The sequence below is a fragment of the Carcharodon carcharias genome, chromosome 1 (assembly GCF_017639515.1).
Source record: "Carcharodon carcharias isolate sCarCar2 chromosome 1, sCarCar2.pri, whole genome shotgun sequence".
NCBI lineage: Eukaryota > Metazoa > Chordata > Chondrichthyes > Lamniformes > Lamnidae > Carcharodon > Carcharodon carcharias.
The window spans coordinates 155,294,118-155,314,676 of NC_054467.1; the positions used below are offsets into that span (position 1 = coordinate 155,294,118).

Here is a 20,559-nt window from a genome sequence, read left to right on the forward strand (position 1 = left end):
AAAATGCATTTTTGTTTATTCTGAATGGCTTCAGCACATTTTCATGGAGACAAAGCCCCTTTAGCATTATATGATTGAGGCAATGGCATTGTAAGGTCCTACACATTGACTTTTCTATCCAAGCACTTTCACTGGATTGCCATATTAAATAAAGTAATAGCATAAATTTTAGAAAATTAACCTCTTTACCGCCAATAATAAGTTTATTGCATTCTACTTACAGCAGTTTATCTTGATCTTGAAACTAAAATAGAACATGAAGAAAAATACACGCCAAGGCCCAGATTTTCGCTCCTGAGACAGGCAGCGTGAGTCGGGATATCTCCCGGCTCATCATATCCGCATCGGGAGAAACTCCCCAAATTGCGACATCTTTGTTCCGGGAGCAAGGGAGGCAGTCGCAGGATGGTATTGGGCCCAGTGCTGCCCCTGTACACAGATTGGAGGCGGCAACAGGGCCAGCTGGGTGCCTTTGTGGGCTGTTTAAAAAGCTGCCCCGGTTCTCTGGGACTTCACCCCAGTCGTTTGCTTATGTTTTAGGCACTCTAGCCCTCATCCCTCATAATCCACTCACATGCCCCACCCACTCCCCATGCTCAATCCATGCCAAGTTATGCCTCCAAAACACCCACAATGGTCCTCATACCCTCCATGTTAACTTAATGCCAACCCACCCACCACCATGGTACTTACACCTTCCATGCTAACTCACCTAGTACTCACCATGGGTGGCCCTCAGGAACTATGTTGAGTTGAAATAAAATAAAGACCTAAATATTTATTAATGCCTTCACTATATCAAAAAAAAAACACTCCCATTCATGAAAGCCCATTTAAAAGTGCTTAATTCCTTATAAAAACAAACAAATTCCTATACATAACTCACATCAAAGACAGCTAATTTTTTTTTTTTTAAATTCATTCACAGGATGTGGACTTTGTAGGCTGAGCCAGCATTTATTGCCCATCCCTAGTTGCCCTTGAGAAGGTGGTGGTGAGCTACCATCTTGAACTGCTACAGTCCACGTGGTGTAGGTAGATGCACAGTGCTGTTAGGAAGGGAGTTCCACGATTTTAATCCAGCGACAGTGAAGGAATGGCAATATATTTCCAAGTCAGCATGGTGAATGGCTTGGAGGGGAACTTGAGTGGTGGTGTTCCCATCTATCTGCTGCCCTTGTCCTTCTAAACGGTAGTGCTCATGGATTTGCAAGGTGCTATCTAAGGAGCCTTGGTGAATTTCTGCTGGAATTTTTTGTAGAGGTAACAGAGAATGTTGATGAGGGCAATGCTATTGATGTGGCATACGTGCACTTGATGCAGTGTCGCATAACAGACTTGTGAGCAAAATTATAACTCATGGAATAAAAGGGACAACAGCAACATGGATACGGAATTGGCTGAGTGACTGGAAACAGAGAGTAGTGATTAACAGGTATTTTTCATGCTGGAGGAAGGTTTATAGTGGAGTTCCCCAGGGGCCAGCATTTGGACACTTGCTTTTCTTGGTATATATTAATGACCCAGACCTTGGCGTACAGGCACAATCTCAAAGTTTGTGGATAGTACAAAACTTGGAAGCATTATGAACCGTGAGAAGGACTGTGTAGAACTTCAAAGGGACATGGTGTTACTTTCCCAGCTGATGTTGGTACTGGACAAGTCAGATCCCAGAGTGAAACATGGCTTAATAGATCCTAACTTTGTTTTTTTTTAGAATCCATAGAGGTGAGTTACTGAATGCATTCACAAGAGACTGCCAGTGCATTTTTAACACAAAGACTAAAATGTTTTTTAAACAAGAAAAATGAACTATATTACACTAGACAAAAAGATTGGAAGGATTTCCATACAAACACCAGAAAATGGTTCAAACTCACAATATTTCTTTTGTCCCAGCAGCACCCTTACAGACACAAAACCCCAGAGAAGATTTTAAACTATCTCAACACCACAGGTTCTTGCATGGGCTGGCACAGTTGCAAATGGTTTTCTTCCAGTGGATTTCTGAGCATTCACTCAACTGGTATCTCTCCCTGAGACATCCAAAAAAAACCCCTCAATCTAAACTCCCTTTTACTTTAACTTCAGAGTAAACACATGGGGCAGAATTTTTAGTTCGGTGCAGGTGTGCATCCGACCAGCTTGAGCATAAATCAGTGTGTGATATTTCGGTCGGCGGGCGCACACAAAATTTGGACAATTAAGAGGGCAATTACGGCCATTAAAGTTCCAATTGTCTGCGATTTTTCGTGGTCTGGCCAACTTTATAATTGACAGAAGGGCGAATCTGCCAGACAGACTTTGCATTTTTGATGAAACCTCATCCAAGGTCGGGATGAGGTTTCTGTTATTAAATAAAAAAAACATAAAAATGTATGGACAGAATTTTCATCATGTATATGTTCAGGTGACTGCTTCTGATGTGTGGACATATTTTTCCGGATTTTAGAATCTTTATTTATTGGGTCTAAATTCTTCAGCTTCCTGAGGCAGCTCTCTGCCTTCAGAGAGCTTTCATTTCGTGCTCCCCTGTGCTTATGTCAGCTCTTGCCCTTCTCTTGCCCCCACCCCGGCAGTGCTGAGCATTTCAGCCTGCATTTCATGCTGGCTAGATGTTAATTGGCCAACCAGTGTGAAATTGCAGCTGGGGGCCAATTGCAGGCCTGTTTCCCAGCAGCTTCCAGGCCCACCGATCGTGTCCTCACTTCAAACTAAAAATCCTACCCATGAGTTTCCTAGTTTCAGCTTTGTAGTAGTCTTGCAGCATTTCTTATTAGAGAGCTTACAACTTCTGCCTTCACCCTATGGTAGGCACACACTGGCTGCACTGCCCTTCTGCCTTTCCCTGTGCCTGTGTGTGTCCCTGAGCCCTTGTCACTAGGAAACAGCACAACTTTTGCTACTTTATACTTTTTCCCCAAAGTCACTAAGCTACTAAGCCATTCGTAACCCCTCTCTTCATTTCAAAGGTTGTAAAACTTCATTAAAAATGCATGTATACAAAGAGGGCCTCCAGACTTCCCGGCACCAAGTTCACAAAAGAAACTCTAAATGAACCTACAATGTGTCACCTTTCTTAACACAAATACAAATATAAGTTAAACTTAAAGTTATGCATTGTTCCTAATAATAGGCAAGTTGGTGGAATCGGCGGACAGTTGGCAGATGAAATTCAATGCAGAGAAATGTGATGTGATTTACTTTGGCAGGACGAGCATGGAGAGACAATGTAAAATAAATCACACTCCAAGGCCCAACTGTTCCTCTTTCAGATCCCCATGACCTTATCCAATTACTTACCTTAAAATTGGCACACAGATCTTTGTGTGTTCCTACTGCTGCACCATCTATATGATAATGAGGTCTGAGGTCCAAATTCGAGGCCCCTCGTACCTCCTCATTTGGCCATTGGCAGTTTGTACTCTGTGGGAAAGGTGCCCAAAAATGAGCGCTACTGAACTTCTAGGCTTTAATAAGCAGATTTAGATTTTAGAACTCATATCACAAATAGTGTAATTACATAATAGTATGAACCAGTCCATGATACCTGGGATGGGGGCATTATCTTATGAGGAAAGGTTGGATAGGTTGGGTATGTATCCATTGGAGTTTAGAAGGTTGAGAGGTAATTTCATTGAAAAATGTAAGATCCTGGGGAGACTTGACAAGGTGGATTCTGAGAGAGAGACTAGAACTAGGGGACCTGCTCCTTATCTGTATGTTCATATTAATTGTAGATTAACCATTGTAATATTATTAAAGTATCCATTAGAAATTGATGTCATTATACCTGCATTTTTGTAATTAATCCTATTTCCAAGTCTGTCATTCCAATTATTTCTGGCTGTATGAAATGATAGGGAGATGAGGTTAATTGAATATGGCTACACAATTTAAAATTTAACCTTATAGATGAAATTAGAATTCATTTCAAAAATGCAAATAACCTTTTACATTGTTTAATTTCAACAATTTCCATTCAAATTTAAATAGCTTTCATACTATTTTCTGTTTTAGCTTTCATAATTATTTTCACTTTTATAACCATCAGCATTTTTAACTCATCCTTCCATTTCATTTGCCCTTCTCCAGTCCAATGACACATCCAATCGACTAAGCTCCTTGAATTTAGATGGAACAGGGACTGAAGCAGAAGAGCAGGTAAAAAAGTTTGACATCACTAGAAAATGATTGACTAGTTTACTTACATCTTGGAAACTGAGAAATAAATGACAAAATTACCAACATTTTATAATACTTATAAGTTCGGCTATCCAATATTCCAGCTAGAAATTGTGTCATAAAAATATAGTACCGTGTGCTAATACTTAAGTATAAATGATGAGTGCTGGAAACACACAGCAAGTCAAACACAGCGACCTGGATTTTTGCTCCAGAGTTGGGAAGCAGGAGTTGGGAAATTTTCTGGTTTGCTGCATCTGCCTCTGAATAAAGTGTCCTAAATGGTGGGCTCATTGTTCCAGGGACAAGGGTGTGGGATAGAGTTGTAGTATAAAGGTATTCGACATAACAAGAGTTAAGGTGGGACTGGGGAAACAGTGCTGCCAACATTATGATATAGAGAATCACATGATAGTACAGTAGTAGTTTGGGAGAAGCCAGCATGAAGACTAACACCTAGTCAGCGCTATACCTTGGAGATATTTATAAAGTTCTGTGTGACGAATAAAGTCTTGGGGAAGAATTTTTCCATTGGTGAGCGGGGTCGGGCCCACTCGTTGATGCATAAAATGATGCGTGGTGATGTTGAGCGTGCATCCCGACGTCACTGCATGTCATTTAGATTTTTAGTTCGGCAGGCATGCAGCTGACTCAGCTGCGCGCCCACCAAACTGTCAAAGGTCTATTAAGGCCATTTAAAACCTAATTAATTCAATCTAAGGAGCTGCCCATCCAACCTTAAGGTTGGTGGGCAGGCAAAGAGCCCAGGCGGCCTTCACATTTTTCATGAAACCTCATCCACAGGCAGGATGAGGTTTCATGAAGTGTTTTAAAATCCATTATAAATTTATACATTTATTCTTTGACAAGTCGCAGCTCATGTGATAGTGTCACATGAGGGGACATGTTTTAAAAGTGTTAAAAACCTTTATTTAAAACGTTAGCACTGAAGCAAATCTCCCTGAGGCACCTCTGTGCCTCAGGGAGATCTCTGCACTCTTTCGCGCACATGCGTGAAAAAACTCAGGGAACCTCTCAGGGATTCCCCCCGGCCCGCACTCAGCGCTCAGTGTTTCCAGGCGAGCGTCATGCTGGGCGGGCCTTAATTGGCCCGCCCACGTAAAATGGCAGCGTGCCCCCTGATTGGGGGCGCCGATTGGAGGCGCGCCCGCTCATGCACTTCCCCCCCAACGGGGGGAAAACTTTTCCATTAATGCTCAACCACACAAGCCTCAATACCTCTTCATGAGACTACTAACAACCCTTAAGACGTGGTGGCAGCAGGTCAAGGACCCCGAAATCCAAGGCAGCTGGTGAAGGACCCTGAAATCCTGAGGCATGAAAAAAAAAGAATCTGCATTCTGACCACTAAGAAGCATGCCTAAATCAAAGATACAGCTGGAGATCACCAAAAAAGCTCCATTACAGGTGTAGGAGCTGAAGGGCAGAAAAAAAATCCACTGTGCAGCTTAGAAGGATTCCACCAGAGCACATGGAGGTTCATTGCCATACCTGTTCGAGCGCAGAGTCAAAGTACCTAGCCAGATCACAAAGGGGTGAGAAAAATTAAATTTAAAAAAAGAAGGCTGAACTTACCTTTTAAAATCAGCACCTTAATTAGGCAGTACTAGCATACAGGAGAGTGTGGCCAGAAAAACACAGCAGCCTGGGTCCAGAGTCGGCGCCGTAACACATAGGAGATGAGCACAAACAAAAAAAAATTAAACAGAAGGCAAAGCAAAAAATCACCTTCAAATTATTTCCCAAACTCAGAGAAGCAAATCTCTGGTCAAAACTGTGGGCGGAATTTTCCATCCCCATTGGCGTTGGGTGTCATGGTGGGCATGAGCGGACAATATGGTGGGAAGGCCAAAAATCGGTTTCATGCCATCGTGAAACCAGTTTGCAATCATCCACTCTGCCTGGCATCGGTGGGTTGAGTTTCCAACTGCTGCACATCAGGAGCATCATCTTAACACATCTGCATATAATTATAATCCCTGCTCACTGGAATCATTCCCCACGCTAGGTCATCCGGGTACATCGGCGTGCATTTCACAACTGAACATAAGCAACGCACACCTGGCGAACTGCACTTTATTCGGAACTTTGGGGTTTGTTTGCCTACCTTGCTTCGGGCAGCACTCGTAGTCATCAGCACCAGGCTTTGCAGACAGCACCACATCACTTTTAGGGCGGCTCACAGGCAGGTCTCTACCTAGCAGACCAGCCATAAGGCGGGGTTGGCTTTTCAACGGCTGCAGAACTAGGGGTTGCTTGGAGAAGGGGAAGAAGTGGCCTCAGGTAAGGTAAGAGGCTGCAGGATGATGGCTGTACTGGAGAAGGGGGGTATCCCAGGGTGTGTGTGGGGGCACATGTTGATCTGTGCAAGTGGCCTCAAGATGGTGAGGGCTGAGGAAGCAGTCTCCAGAGGAGATGAACCCAGGTGGAGATGTGAGAGTGTCAGAGTGAGTGGTGATGCCCCTTAAGCTGGCAGTAAGTGAGATGCCAGTGAATGTGTGATGGCCTTATGAGTGTGTGAGTTTAGAGTGATGAGATTGGTGCCTTACCCTGGTGGCACAGATGAGAGCATTCATCTTCTTTCTGCACTGGATGGCCAACCTCCTCTGTGCAGCATTAGCATCAACCACCACTGCCACCATGTTCCAAACCGAAGTGGTGAGATTGCTGGACCTCCTGCGGCTAGAGCGGGGATGGAGGACATCACAGCAGGCCTCCAAAAGGCACTCCAGTGATGGGTCGCTGAACTTTTCCTGGCTTTCAGGGCCATGTCTTCTTTGGAGCTGTGCTGTGCTGCAAGTGTTGAGAACTGTGTGCGTGGCTGTAGTTTAGATATGGCACCCAGAGCAAGGAAGTGGTGGGTTAAGAGCATGTTGGCAATTCAGAGGCTGCCCGTCAGAGAGACGGCATGTTTCCTGTGGCTGCATAATTAATGAGGGGGCAAGCGGATGATATGCTGTGAAAAGCTGCCATTGTGGCCGACGGGTAAAACGTCCTGTTTCTCACCCTCTACCACACATAGTGTAAATCTGGGATGATTCCACCCTATTAGTTTAAAAGGTTTAAAAAATTAGTTTGAAATTATATGCACAAGCCCACAGTTTTAAAAATGGCTCCATATTCGAGAAGGGAGCCTGCTGAAACCTGACAAGTGCAGGACGAAGAGGGAAAAAAGGTTATTGTAGTGCCATTTTGAAGAAATGAAGACTGCCTTGAACAGCAGAATGGGGGAACAGCAAAAAAATGTCGAGAAGACTCCATTGATTTACAAGAAAACTCAAGGCGAAGAAAACCTGTTGAAGGACCTTCATACACTATGAGGATCCATCAGGCCAAAGTTTGTTCCTCTGGAAAATTATGAAGAGAAGCAAAATTAATTTAATGTCACTCTGCAAGAACTGAAGAACCAGTTGGCAGAGAAGATTCAGCAATGTTCTCTATTCCAGGCAGAAGCCAAAAGAGACAAGAAAGAGACTGAAAAGTTGAAGAACCAGCTGAATGGAAAAGAGGAACAATTGAAAGGAAAAGACATAGAGCTTTCCAATCTTTACTAGATAATGAAGCCAGGTGATTACAGAACTGAAACAAATTCAGACTTTGCCAGAGATAGACCTGCTTAACAATGAAACCAAAATGAAAGACGAGGACGAAGCTTAGCTGCAGGCGGAGAAAGAAAAGACAGAAATATGACTGGAAAATGTGAATCTGAAGCTGAAGATCAAGGAACTAGAAGGAAAAGCGTTGGATGCATCAAGTGAACCACTGAGTTGTCAATGTTCATAGAATGTCAAGGAAAAGTTGAGAAGTTCCAAAAGAAAGTAGAAGTTCTCACAAAAAAGTGTGAAGTTTCTCAGAAACAATTACAGAATGTGAGCTTGAAGGATAACACAGAGAAATTAGAATCTGCTAAGGAAAAACTGTTTAATGCAGAGAATGAAACTTCCACATACAAGAGACGAGTTTGCTAATGAAAAATGAGAACTGATGAGAACACTAGAGTGTCGTTCACAGGAAGTAGAACACTTGAAAGAGGACTTGAAACGTCCAAATGATGAAGTTGTAGAAGCAAATTCAACAAAGATAGATCTTCAATTAGAACTTGTTGAACTTCAAGTATCAGAATCTCTATTAGTTATTGCGAAAAATGCCCAGAATAAGAGAAGGAAGTGCTGATTAATCAGAACAATTGCTTAAATGCAGAATTAACAACCAAAACATGAAATTCTTGAACTTTGATCCAATCTGAACAACACAAAAGATGAGATGTACAGTATGGAAGAGCAAACCCAGACTTTAAAAGCAGATAAGGAAAACTCTATGAAACAGTTTGAGGATCTAACGAGTGAATTGAAAGAGCCTAAGGAGTACTCAGTGATCATGGAAGAAAGATCGTGAAAGGAACTGAATGGCCAGGTGAAGCTGTAAAGCGTTAAAAAGGATTCCACAGATAATTTTGAAATAAAGACAACTGAACTGGCCAGAGTAGTTGCTAAGCTGAATGAAAAGATTAATAAGCTTGAAAAAGAATTGGAAAATAAGAGAGTGAACAAATATCAGGGTGAAATTGTGAAACAATTGGAAATTAAGATTCCATTTTTGGAAGATCAACTTCCAGGAAGAACAGGGTGGACCTCACAGAAAAGGAAATCCTGAGTCCACTCTCGGAATGAACAGAGTGAACATTCCCTCCAGAAAGAACGAGACCAACCCATGGTGTATGGACAAAGTAGATGTGTTGTCAATAAAGAAAAATTCAACACTGAGAGAAAAAAAACAATCAAATTGAGACATCAAGTGTCTGAAACACTGAATATTACGATTTGAACTCCGAACCAACAAGGTCTCCCCAAAACAACTGAGACTACCACTCCTCCGAATGTGTAAAAAGCCAGATCTGGAGGAGTCGTAAAGACTTCAGACAATCTGAATTTACAAAATCAGACACTTGGGGCTGGGAGGTAGAGGGGAGAAAGGATGGCATGTAAAGAAAGATTTGATTGTAAATATGTTGGGTAAAGACTTTGAGGAGGTGTAGTATAAGGGTGTTTGGCACAGCAAACATTAAGGTGGGACTGGGGAGACAATATCACACACATTATCAGGTGACTCTCAACATGATAGTACAGTAGTAGTCTGGTAGAAGCCAGCATGAAGATAGCACAGGGCTATACCTTGGAGACATGTATATAGTTATGGGTGGAATTTTCTATACCCACTGGCATCGGGCGTGTTTGGCAGCATGAGCAGATAATATGGCAAGAAGGCCAGAAATTGGTTTCACGAAGTCGTGAAATCTGTTTGTGATTATCTGCTCAGCCCGTCGATGGTGGGCCATGTTTCTCACGGAACCTCATTGTAATACACCTGCTTATCATTGTAAAGCCAGCCTGCCAGAATCATCTCCCCCACACTGAATCATCTGCCTACGTTAGCGTGATTACATTCCAGGATGTTTCACAACAACATATAGAAGGTATGCACTTGACGAGCAGCACTTCAAGGGGAGCTCGGAGGTGAGTGCACAGTAACATTGTGCAGTGCTCGCAAGGGTCACCTGTTGGACTTCAAGGTTGAGGCACGATGGAGGGGTGGGGGCAAGGGCTGGCCTGCGGTTAAGGTGACTTGGGAGCGGGGGCAAAGGCTGCCCTGCAGTTGGGGTGGCTTGGGGATGGGGGCAAGGGCTGCCCTGCAATTGAAGGTAATGCACAAGCACGTGTGGGGTGGGGGAAAGGTAGCTGCCACGCATTGGCGAAACCTTGTATAAAGTGACCATTCCTCTGCAGCTGAGACAGTTCAGATGCAGTCACATTGACGTGCATGGAGTCGGGTCTCTAGAATATCTGTCCACTCAAGCAATGCAGCGGCATGAAAGTGACACCAAGCGTTCTAGAGCTTTTTTACCTCTCGGGCACAGACTGGAAACTAATGAGCATTTTAGTGGACTGCAGAACAGCTGGATGATTGGGCAAGTCATACAATCTCCTTGCTAAAGATGGCCGTGGGGCAGTCACTGGTGGAGGCACTCACAGTCCTTTGCAATGTCATCTTTCCAGTTTGGACCTGTTCTCCCCCATGGTTCAAGCTTGGTGCAGCCTTCCAGTGCAGGTTAGGAGAATGCCTGCACCTGAGCTGAGAGCACAGAGCACAGCATGCAGTCCAGTGGGCAAAGCTGCTGCCAATCAGTCAGGTGGAGTGGGGCGGATGTGTTGGGGTTTCAGGCAGCACTAAACTCTAGCCATTCAACTGATGGGCAGCACACACCGGGATCCATTAAGGGGCCTTCAGCCTTAACCAAGAGAGGTTCTTAGTATACCCAAGGTAACCCATGCATCTCTCTCTTTCATCCTGCAGGAGGAATACATCAGGAGCATGGAGCCTGGTGAACTAGCTGTCTGCCTTGTGGCATATAGAGTGTGGGACGATGGAGAAGAGAGATGGAGGCTCCTGGCTGCACAGAGGGATGAGCAGCATCCTCAGGAAGAAGCAACGGTTGGGGATCCCGCACACACTGCTGAAGAACCCCAGGAGCTGTTGTTGGTCAGCGTCTAGCTAGACCCAGTGTCCATAGACACTGCCTTTCATTCCTGCAGATGACTGAGAACCAGTGCACATGTCTAGGCAACTGGTTGGTCACATCTGCCAGCCACTGCAGGATTTGACACTGCTGGGACATGCAGGGCATCCATTGCCTATAGCCATGAAAGTGACCACGGTGCTCAATTTTTATGCCAGTGGCTCCTTCCAGGGCTTCACAGGTGACATTTATGGGATATCACGAGCCTCCAACCACAATGCAGCCATGGGGTCACAGATGCCATCTTCATGAGGGCACACAACTTTGTGCATTTCGCCTGGGACCTAGAGAGCGATTGGGATGCAAGAGCGATTGGATTTGCCCAGATCTCGGGTTTCCCACAGGTGTAGGGTGCCATCGACTGCACGCACGTGGTGTTCAGATCAAGGGGTCAACTATGTCAACTGCATGGGCTTCCATTCGCTGAATGTGCAGCTGGTGTGCAACCATCTCAAATGTATTCTGCAGGTTTGCACATGGTTTCCAGGGAGTGTTCACAACTCCTACATTCTCAATGAGTCCACAGAGGCTGCAGGGTTGGCTCCTCGGGACAAGGGTTACCCACAAAGTATGTGGCTGATGACACCCGTGCAGCGGCCTCAGACTGCAGCAGAGCGAAGGTATATCAAGACTCATGCTGCAACTCGTAACTTGGTGGAGCAAACCATCAGGAAGATGAAAATGAGGTTCAAATGCCTGGACCTTGCTGGTGGAGCCCTGCAGTATAGTCCGCAGAGGGTGTCACTCATCATTGTAACCTGCACCCTTTACAACCTGGTGCTGCAATGGGGAGAGGCGTTGGCTGAGGAGAAGATGCAGGAGCTGGAGGTCACCTCCGAAAAGGCTGTCGATGATGATGAAGGTGAGGAGGTCCTCAAAGGCGATGATGATGGTGATGAGGCCCTTCACTAGCCAGATGAGGCAGGCGCGCAAGGGAGGTCCTCATAGCTGCTATATTTTTGGAGGGTGATGATGATGACATGCAGTGAGAAGGCACCATGGATCCTCATTGGATCTATGAACGTTTGACTCCAGTCTGCTTTATCTTTTTATTTTTTGCAGTGCAAATACCCTCTGTGAGAATGCTCCTATCATGATACAGTGGAGACCCTAATAGTCGCTCGATTGCAGGGGGATGATGATGACTTGCAATGAGGACACTCTATAACTCTTCACATAGCCTCTGTGAATGGCTGACTCCTGTCTGGCTGAGGGCACTTACTTGCGCTCAGTGATCAGGGTCATATCATGGAGACACAGCCATGAAACTTTTAAAGCACCTGATTCTTTGTCTGCCTTCAGCATCTGAGCCCTTCAGGACCACCGTGCCACTGGTCAAAGATGCTGAAGAGATGGAGGCCAGACCTTCCAAAAAGGTGTTGAGAGCACACAGAGAAAATGACGGAACTCTGTGACCCCTGCCCATGACATTCTGGCAGCAATGACCAGCACCATCACTTATATGTCCAGGACGTGAGGCTGGACCATCACTTTGGTCTAAAAGCTGCGCAAAGCACAGGGAAGCGGCCCTGGGCTGAGACATCTGCCTTTATCTTGTGCAGAAAGGTTTCACATCTGAGTGACACAAACACTGCTCATCAGAGCAAGGAGCCACAGGCAGGGATACATTCTTCGGAGTTTATTTACAATAGAGAACATTATGTACAAGTGATTAAACCCGAGCCCAGGCTGTGCAACTACATCTTATCTATTCTGACCCTGCCGCTACATCTTGTTGCTCCCTGGACATCCACAGCAGAGGTGGAGGCAGCCTGCTGACAACTACACCTTGTCTGTGATGACCTTGGCGGGTGCCCTCTGGTGGGCTGAGACCTGAACAGCCCCAGCCTGCTTTCAGGGTCCTGCTGTGTGGCAGTGGCACCCTCCTTGGCCCTCCTTGTGGAGCTGGAGCTGCTGAGGTTACAGGAAGAGGGGATTTGGATGGATCGCACAATCCCAAAGTCACCTGGGTGGATGGCCCCGGGAGCTACACTTGTGGATCCTCCTCCCTATGAGTGCTTGACGGCCCCTGGCTGGTTCCTCAAGGAGAAGGGATAGCTGGAGTAAGATTGGGCTACCCCGCACCTCTCTCATGTACACACTGTTGGAGGCCAACTATGGCATCAGTGATGGAGTTCAGCCCACACAGCAGTGCAGGAGCGATGCCCTGGACCAAGGTCTCTATGGTGGCTCCCAGCCTGTCAGTGTTGACCTCAGTGTGTTGCAGTTCTGGCGCTATCACCACAGCCTGAAGGCAGACGGACTCCTCCATCATGCCTTGCAATCTGAGGAGTACAGCAAACATCCCTTCCTGATGTTCCCGAGCTTGCCTTTGCAGCTCCAGCAACTGAGACATGACCGAGTCCAGAGGCCCGTCATCTGACTCAGACTCAGCAACGTTCTGGCCTCCAATAGTCCTCCAAATTCCAGGGACTTGGGAAGTCCCTGCCACCTCCTGCTGTGGATCAGACAGTGCGATGTGCTCACCAGATTGTGATCCCGCGACTACTTTAAAGCTAGGTCCCACTGAGATGTGTGTCTCTATGCTGGTGGAGGGTATGGGTGAGCGCTGTTTGGGGCTTCAAGGAGGGTGCCTCCAAATTCTTCTTCAGAGGTTTCTTCAGAGCTTGATTGGAGACCCTGGGTCCTGGACACTGTCAGCTGTTTGCAGATATGCCTGCGAAAGCAGAGATAAGTAGTGCATGGCAGTGGCCTGTGAAACAGGACACATCACTCACGACATGGTTGTCTGATGGATGTTGCACTGCTGGATCCCCACTTGGTTGAGCACCGCCGACCTCACCGTCAGCACAGGACTGGTCCAGATGGTCATTGGCCAGCTGGATGACTGTTTTCAAAGTCCATGAGGACCTTGATTTCAGGCTTTCCTCCACTAGCCTGCAACCTCTCCCTTTTGTTGTGTGTCAGCTTGTCCTGCATGAATAGAGATGGAAAGAGTGTAAGCAAGATGCCTGCCAGGCTAGGTGATAATTATGCCTGGCATGTGTGGGTGCTGAGTGGTCCCATGGATGGGATAAGGACAATGAAGATGTGTATGAGAAAGTAAATGGTGATGGCCCTTGAACTGGCAGTGAGTGAGGGCCTTGTAGATGTGCGATGGGTTTGTGTGTGAGTTGAGAGCAATGAGAAGAGTGACTTACCCTGACAGAATGAAGGATATCATTCACCCTTTAGCAGCTCTGGGTGGCTGTCCTCTTTTGCAGGGCATTGGTACTGACCACCGCTGCCTCTGCCTCTCAAGCCGACCTGGGTCCTTGGTTCTTTGGGACTTTGTCTCAGCTCCTTCTTGAAACATTAGGCCTCTAACCTTCACCTTTCACATCCCTCCCCCCCGCCCCCCACCTGTTCCCCATGCCTATACATGCCAGATCATAAACCCCCACCCATCCCCATGGCCCTTTATAGCCCTTATGCCAACTCAGTGTCCACTCAAGCCAACACATGCCCTCACTAATCATTCTTTGTTCTTATACCCTCCATGCCAACTCACCCAGTATCTACTAGTGGCAAACCTCAGGAGACATGTTGAGATGAAATAAAGTTATAAATCTCTATTACAGAGTTCACTATATAAACAAATACTCACATTCATGAAAGCCCATTCAAAACATTTAAATCCCCTTAAGTACTTAATTCCTTATCAAAACAAACAGATTTGTATTCATAACCCCCCAGTAAAGACAGCTAATTCATTAATAACCTATTTGAGCTGCCAATCAAACTGGAAACTTCAACCCCACCTCCACCACTGTGACAATAATTGATTGTGGAAAGCAGCCAAGCACTGATAACATTATAATGATAGTTCTTAATGTTATGTCAACGAACAGCTAGAAACTGAAACTGCTAGAACAGATTTTTGCAACTCTTACAGACACAAGCAGGTGGATTTTTTTCAGTTTTTACAGGGCTGGTCATTTAAAAATTGAAAAAACTTGACAGTTCTGCAGACCTTATCCACCCTTGAAGAGCATTTATGACTTCTCTAAAGATTTGCAGCTCCCACACTGCAGGATAAGACCCTTGCTGCAGTTCAAATGGCCCTGCTGAGTTCAGGTTCCTACATTAGAGAGTTACATCCCACCCCTGTTCTCCCCACTCCAGGATAAGGCTCTTGCTCTGACAAAAATGGGATCTCTTGGAAATGGGGGTGAGATTTCTGGATCTGGGTCCCGCCCACCGTTTTGGAAGACCCCAGAGTTTCCCCAGCTCTGCAAAAATCCAAGCCTGCATCTATGGAAAGAGAAGTAACAAGTTAACATTTTAGGTATAAACCTTTATGAGAAATGTCCCAGTGCCCTCTGTTTTTGTTTGACATCTCCAGCATCTACAGCAGCTTGTTTTTAATTTTAATGTAAGCAAGATTTTTCTTCTGTTTCCTTAATGTATTTTGTAACTCTTTATATGTTGGAAACCTAAGACGTATGTAATGGCTACAGCTGTTGTTTTATAGGTTACACCTGTTCGATCTTCATGGCCCACAAGCCCCCTCTCTCCAGTGAGTTCTGGTGGGACTATTGAATCAATTAACCTTGATGCTGTCCCACAGTCTATGAGCCGCCTGGACAACACTGCTGCTAAACATAAACTCTCTGTCAAGCCAAGAAATCAGAGAGTCTCAAAGAAACATGGGAGACTTGCACAGGTAAATGTACTGTTAAGCTTATTGTGAGAATTTTGTATGTTTTTGTCTTTCAGGTTGGGACAGTTTTCAATCGCCACATAACGCATGTGATACAATATCAGTAAGATGCCAGTGAGGCTCCATTGGAAAATCGTTGTAGAATAATTTAAGTATACCCTGAAGTATTGTTTGAACCATTATTCATTAGTCATTGAAATTATTCACTGTAATTGAATGAATAAATGTAATTTTTACAATTCTTATATATTAAACAAAAGCATAGAACCATAGACATTTACAGCACAGAGGTGACAGTTTGGCCCATGTGTTTCTGTTGGCTCTATGCCAGTATAATCCAAACTGATCCCTCTACTCACCTTACACCAGAGTCCCGTAGCTTCCTCTGCTTCTCATATTTATCCCATTTCCCTTAAAGCAATTGTTTCTGCCTCTGCCGTTCCCAGTGGCCAAGCAATCCACTCTCCAATGGCCCTGCCTGAAGAACTGTCTCCTAACCTATCTCCTTGTCCTCTTACTGCTAATTTAAAATGAATGATTCATTCTTACTAACTTTCCAACCAGAGGAAATAATCTTTCCATCTTAACTCTATAAATACCTTCATAATTTTAGAAAGCTTTATTGCATTTCTTCTTAGCTATTTAGATCTCATGTCTTAGAACTATAGTTTCTCATTTCTGATGAATTTATATAGTATGTGCTCTGAGGTTTTAATGTCCTTTTTATAATGGCACACCTAAAACTGCACGAAATATGGCCAAACTGATGTTTGTATTTTTTTATCATTACTTTACTTTTTACTTTATACATCTATTTATAAAATTCAAAATGCAGGTGGTCTTTCTATGACTTTACCTACCTGTACTGCAATTTCATGGTATTACAGATATATATATATATTTGAACCCCTACTGTGTTCATCCTTCAACACCTATCCTTTGAGTGCATATTGCAGTCCTGGTTTTTCCTCCAAAAACATTAAACATTATCACACTGAACTGCATTTATCATCTGTTTGCCCATTGGACTACCATTAAGTTAAACAATTATCCCAAAGAAGCAGAAAAATGTAATCTGGATGAAGCAATGGAATTATCAGCTCACACCCCAGTTGCAGTGGTAATAAGACCTATGTTTGCTTCTTCTTTTGAGAGCATAAACCTCATTTTTACTCAATCCTGTATGTTGTTTCCTTGAAACACTCTGACTATGTGACTGCTTTCAAGCCTCTACCAATGGACAGATCTGTCACTTAATTATTACTCTTGTTCACGGAAGTGGGAAACTATCATACTGGTGCAGTAGGGATGGGGGTTCATCCTTTGAGGCTAGGACTGAGGTATATGATATTTAAGTTATTATTACAGATAGGTACAAATTACATAGAAGTTTTTGAAATGAATTAACATCTTTGCAACTTGTAGGGTATGCGGAGTATGACTATCCATGAATTTGACTATGAGCTGGAAGAGAAGGATCAGATTCATGTTGAGAATGAGCAAAAACATTATAAAATAGAAGAGGAAAAAGGACAAGAAGAGAAAAGACATCATAAGGATGAGGAACAAAAATACAGAGGTGAAACAAAGATGCACAGATGGCAGGAAGCAGAACAAATACATCATGAGATGGAGAGAAAAAAGAGATGGGAAGATGAACAAAAACAGAAAACAGAAGAACAAAGCATACAAGAGGAAGATCAGAGACATTGTGAAATGGAAGAGCAGAAATTAAATGAGCAAGAACAGAAATGTTGTGAAATAGAAGAGCAGGAGGAAGAACAAAAATGTGAAATGGAGGAGCAGAAAATATATGAGGAGGAACAGAAACGTCGTGAATTGGAAGACCAGAAATTACATGAGGAAGAACAAAAATGTGAAATGGAGGAGCAGAGATTACAAGAGGATGAAAAGAAATATCATGAAATGTTGAAACAAAATAGGGAAGCTGAAAAGCAATACCATGATGAATTGAAAGTGAAGAACGAGGAACAAAAATGCTTTGAGGTGGAAGGTCTGAAACAAAAGCAGAGGAAAGAAGAACAGCATTTTCAAGCTGCTGAAAACAAACATCTGTATGAAGAGCAAATAAAACAAGATTTGGAAGGCCAAAAGCAACAGAAAGAAATAGATGGGCAGAATGATTTGAAGGAACAACAAAGGGAAGAAGAGCAGAGTCAAAAGGACACTGAACTGTTAAATCAAGAAGAGCAAAAATTCCTTGAGGCACAGGAAGAGGAGCAACGTAGAGGGGAACTTAGATGGAAAGAGGTAGATCAAAGACAAACAATATCAAGCCCATTTTCATTCCAAGTTGCTTCGGGAGAAAAGCAAATAATTTTTCAGAAAGTTAATCTGACCCCTGTGACCCATCCAAGAGAACCTGTTCCTTCTTTAGATGTGAATGACTTACAGCCCTCAACAAAGTCAAGTAAAGGCCTCTCATCTTCAATTTATGTTCCCCATACAGCCATTTTGGTTACAGGAGCGCAACTTTGTAGTACAGCTGTTGATCTGAAACAGATCAAAGACACTGCCTGCAAGACTTTGCTTGGATTTTCAGAAGAGAGAAAAACCATTGATTTACCACCTATTGAAAAATCAAATAAATCCAATCAGGATACCAGAATTGGTAAATCCAAATTCAGTCCAGAGCAATCAGTGGACCAGTCAAGATCAACAGCTTTAACTGAGTGGGCCACCATTAGGGCTAAAATTCTTAAAAGCTCTGATGAAAGGTTTCAAGAAAGAAGAGCCCGTGGCAGATTTAGTGATGACTGGACTACCTTCAGAGCTTCCAGTATGCATAGCAGCTTGAGAAAAACTCTATCTGCCAATGCAAAATTTTCCATAACACCTGCATGGCAGAAATGGGCAGATGGCAATAAGATCAATGATTGTGAGAAAATAAATATCTCTCATCAAACAGAGAAACAAGATACACCTGAGGAGATTGTGTTTGCACGTAATTGCACAATGGATTCTTCCGAATCTGGTAGGTCTTTGACATCAGGAGACATTGTACAGGATGTAGCCAAAGACACAAAAGATGACTCACACTCAGCAAATCACAATATTAGGATAGTAGATGCTACTGAAGGCTACAAGTTTGCCAAAGATCTTCCATCATTTCTAGTTCCGAGTCTTCCTGTTACACCAAGGAAAGAACATTCACTGTCACAAGCTCAACTTCCAGTTACTAACCAGGCTGCTACAAATTTGATCTCTCAAACTGAAGGGGCAATGGATACATCACCATTTGGTATAAAATTAAGGAGGACACACTATTCCCTTCGGTTCCACTATGAACAGCAAGGAGAACAAAAACGGAAGAAACGATATAGTGCTGGAGATAGTGTGGAAGGAATTACAGCCTTCCTCACCTCAAAAGAAAAAGAACATGAATCATACAATGTTTCTGGTAAGCAATACTCTTATAGCAAAGATAATAAGAATAGTAACATTTTGAAAGACAGCTCAAATAGCAATTCAGACATTTCACAGGCTGGGATTACACATCTAAGTAGTATTGATGTGGCAAAACATGTTAAAAATAAACTCGCTGCACTTTCAAATGAGAAAATTTCATCAAAGCCTGAAACATCTCAAAAACCTGCTTTAGCACCCAAGCCAACACAGTTCACTCCACCTCCATCCCCCCACAATACCTTAAACAAGACAAACCTTATTGAGAGTGCAGATCACAAAAGCACAAAGACTTCACTTGATTCAAATGTGAGAAGAGAAGATGAGAAGAATGATACCTCAGTACAAGCATACAGATTAAAGAATGAAGAAGAGGAAACAAAGGATAGAAAATCTTTTTTCCCATCAATCAACATCCCATGGAGAGAGAGGGCAGACAAAAAATCAGACTTCATCAAGAAAGGTAGGCAAAGTGTAAAGTTTTTGTAAGTATTTTGGTTTCAGTATGCTTCACTACATATTGATCATGCACTTTAGTTCTTCAGGAGCATTGTATTGTGAAAAGAAATGAAAGACTTGCATTTATATAGCACCTCTTGTGACTCCCCAAAACACTTTATAGCCAATGGAGCACGTTTGCAGAGCAGTCACTGTTATAAGAAATACAGCAGCCAATTTATGCACAGCAACTCCCACAAACATCATTGTGATAATGACCAAATAACCTGTTTTCAGGTGTTGTTTGAGGAATATCTTATTTGAAGTAGTGTTATGCGATCTTTTACATTCATCTAGGATGAAAATGGGGCCTCAGTTTAACGTCACTTCCTAAAGATGGTACCACCGACTGTACCACTGGAGTGTCAGCCTAGATTTTGTGCTAAAGTCCCGGATTGAATTTAAAACCTTTGGATTCAGAGTCTAGAATGCTACCAACTGAGCCGCAACTGATTTTCTCATTGTAACTTATCATTCAGCAACCCCCTATCTCAGAATTACATGAACAAAAACAGAAAATGCTGGAAAAACTTAGCAGGTCAAACAGCATCTGTGGAGAGAAAAAAAGAGTTAACATTTTGAGTCCTTATGACTCTTCTTCAGAACAGTCATAAGGACTCGAAATGTTAACTTTTTTTCTCTCCACAGACACTGTTAGACCTGCTGAGTCTTTCCAGCATTTTCTGTTTTTGTTTCAGATTTCCAGCATCTGCAGTATTTTGCTTTTATCAGAATTACTAGACTAAGTTTCATGAGAATAAAACTGAAACGTTTTCTGAAAATAAAACAAATGCCATAGAACTAATATTGGTCTTAGAAAAACTGTTCATTACAACATTCATGGTGAGAGTATTGCTGGCATTCAGCCCAAGATTTTGTTATTCTGACAAATCCCTACTATGCAAGCTGCGGTAACACCCTGGCAACTAACTGGGTGTTTATGTTGAATTTCTGTATCAAGGGCTGTAATAATACAGCTGTACAGCTTTTTCCATGAATAACTTGTGTTGGTGCTTAGAACCAGTTATGGTCTCACTATTCTGGGCTTGTCAGCCATACTGTTTATTAATGGAGAGGCATGCAGTAGGTGAACAAAGAAGATTTAGTCTTTTGGATACATGATCATTAAAAGCTATCATGAAGGTAGCAAGAAGGTTAATGGGACATTGGGCCATATGACAAAGGTAATGGA

The 20,559-nt window shown here is 43.4% G+C and overlaps 1 protein-coding gene across 1 annotated transcript in view; it reads left to right on the forward strand.

Moving 5' to 3' along the window:
* The window catches only part of cracd (capping protein inhibiting regulator of actin dynamics), a 68,785-nt gene that overhangs the window by 17,751 nt on the left and 30,475 nt on the right, over positions 1 to 20,559 (forward strand). The window contains 5 exon segments of the mRNA XM_041183077.1: positions 4,096 to 4,164; positions 15,255 to 15,446; positions 16,869 to 18,398; positions 18,471 to 18,864; positions 18,916 to 19,332. Coding sequence (XP_041039011.1) covers positions 4,096 to 4,164; positions 15,255 to 15,446; positions 16,869 to 18,398; positions 18,471 to 18,864; positions 18,916 to 19,332 — 2,602 coding nt within the window.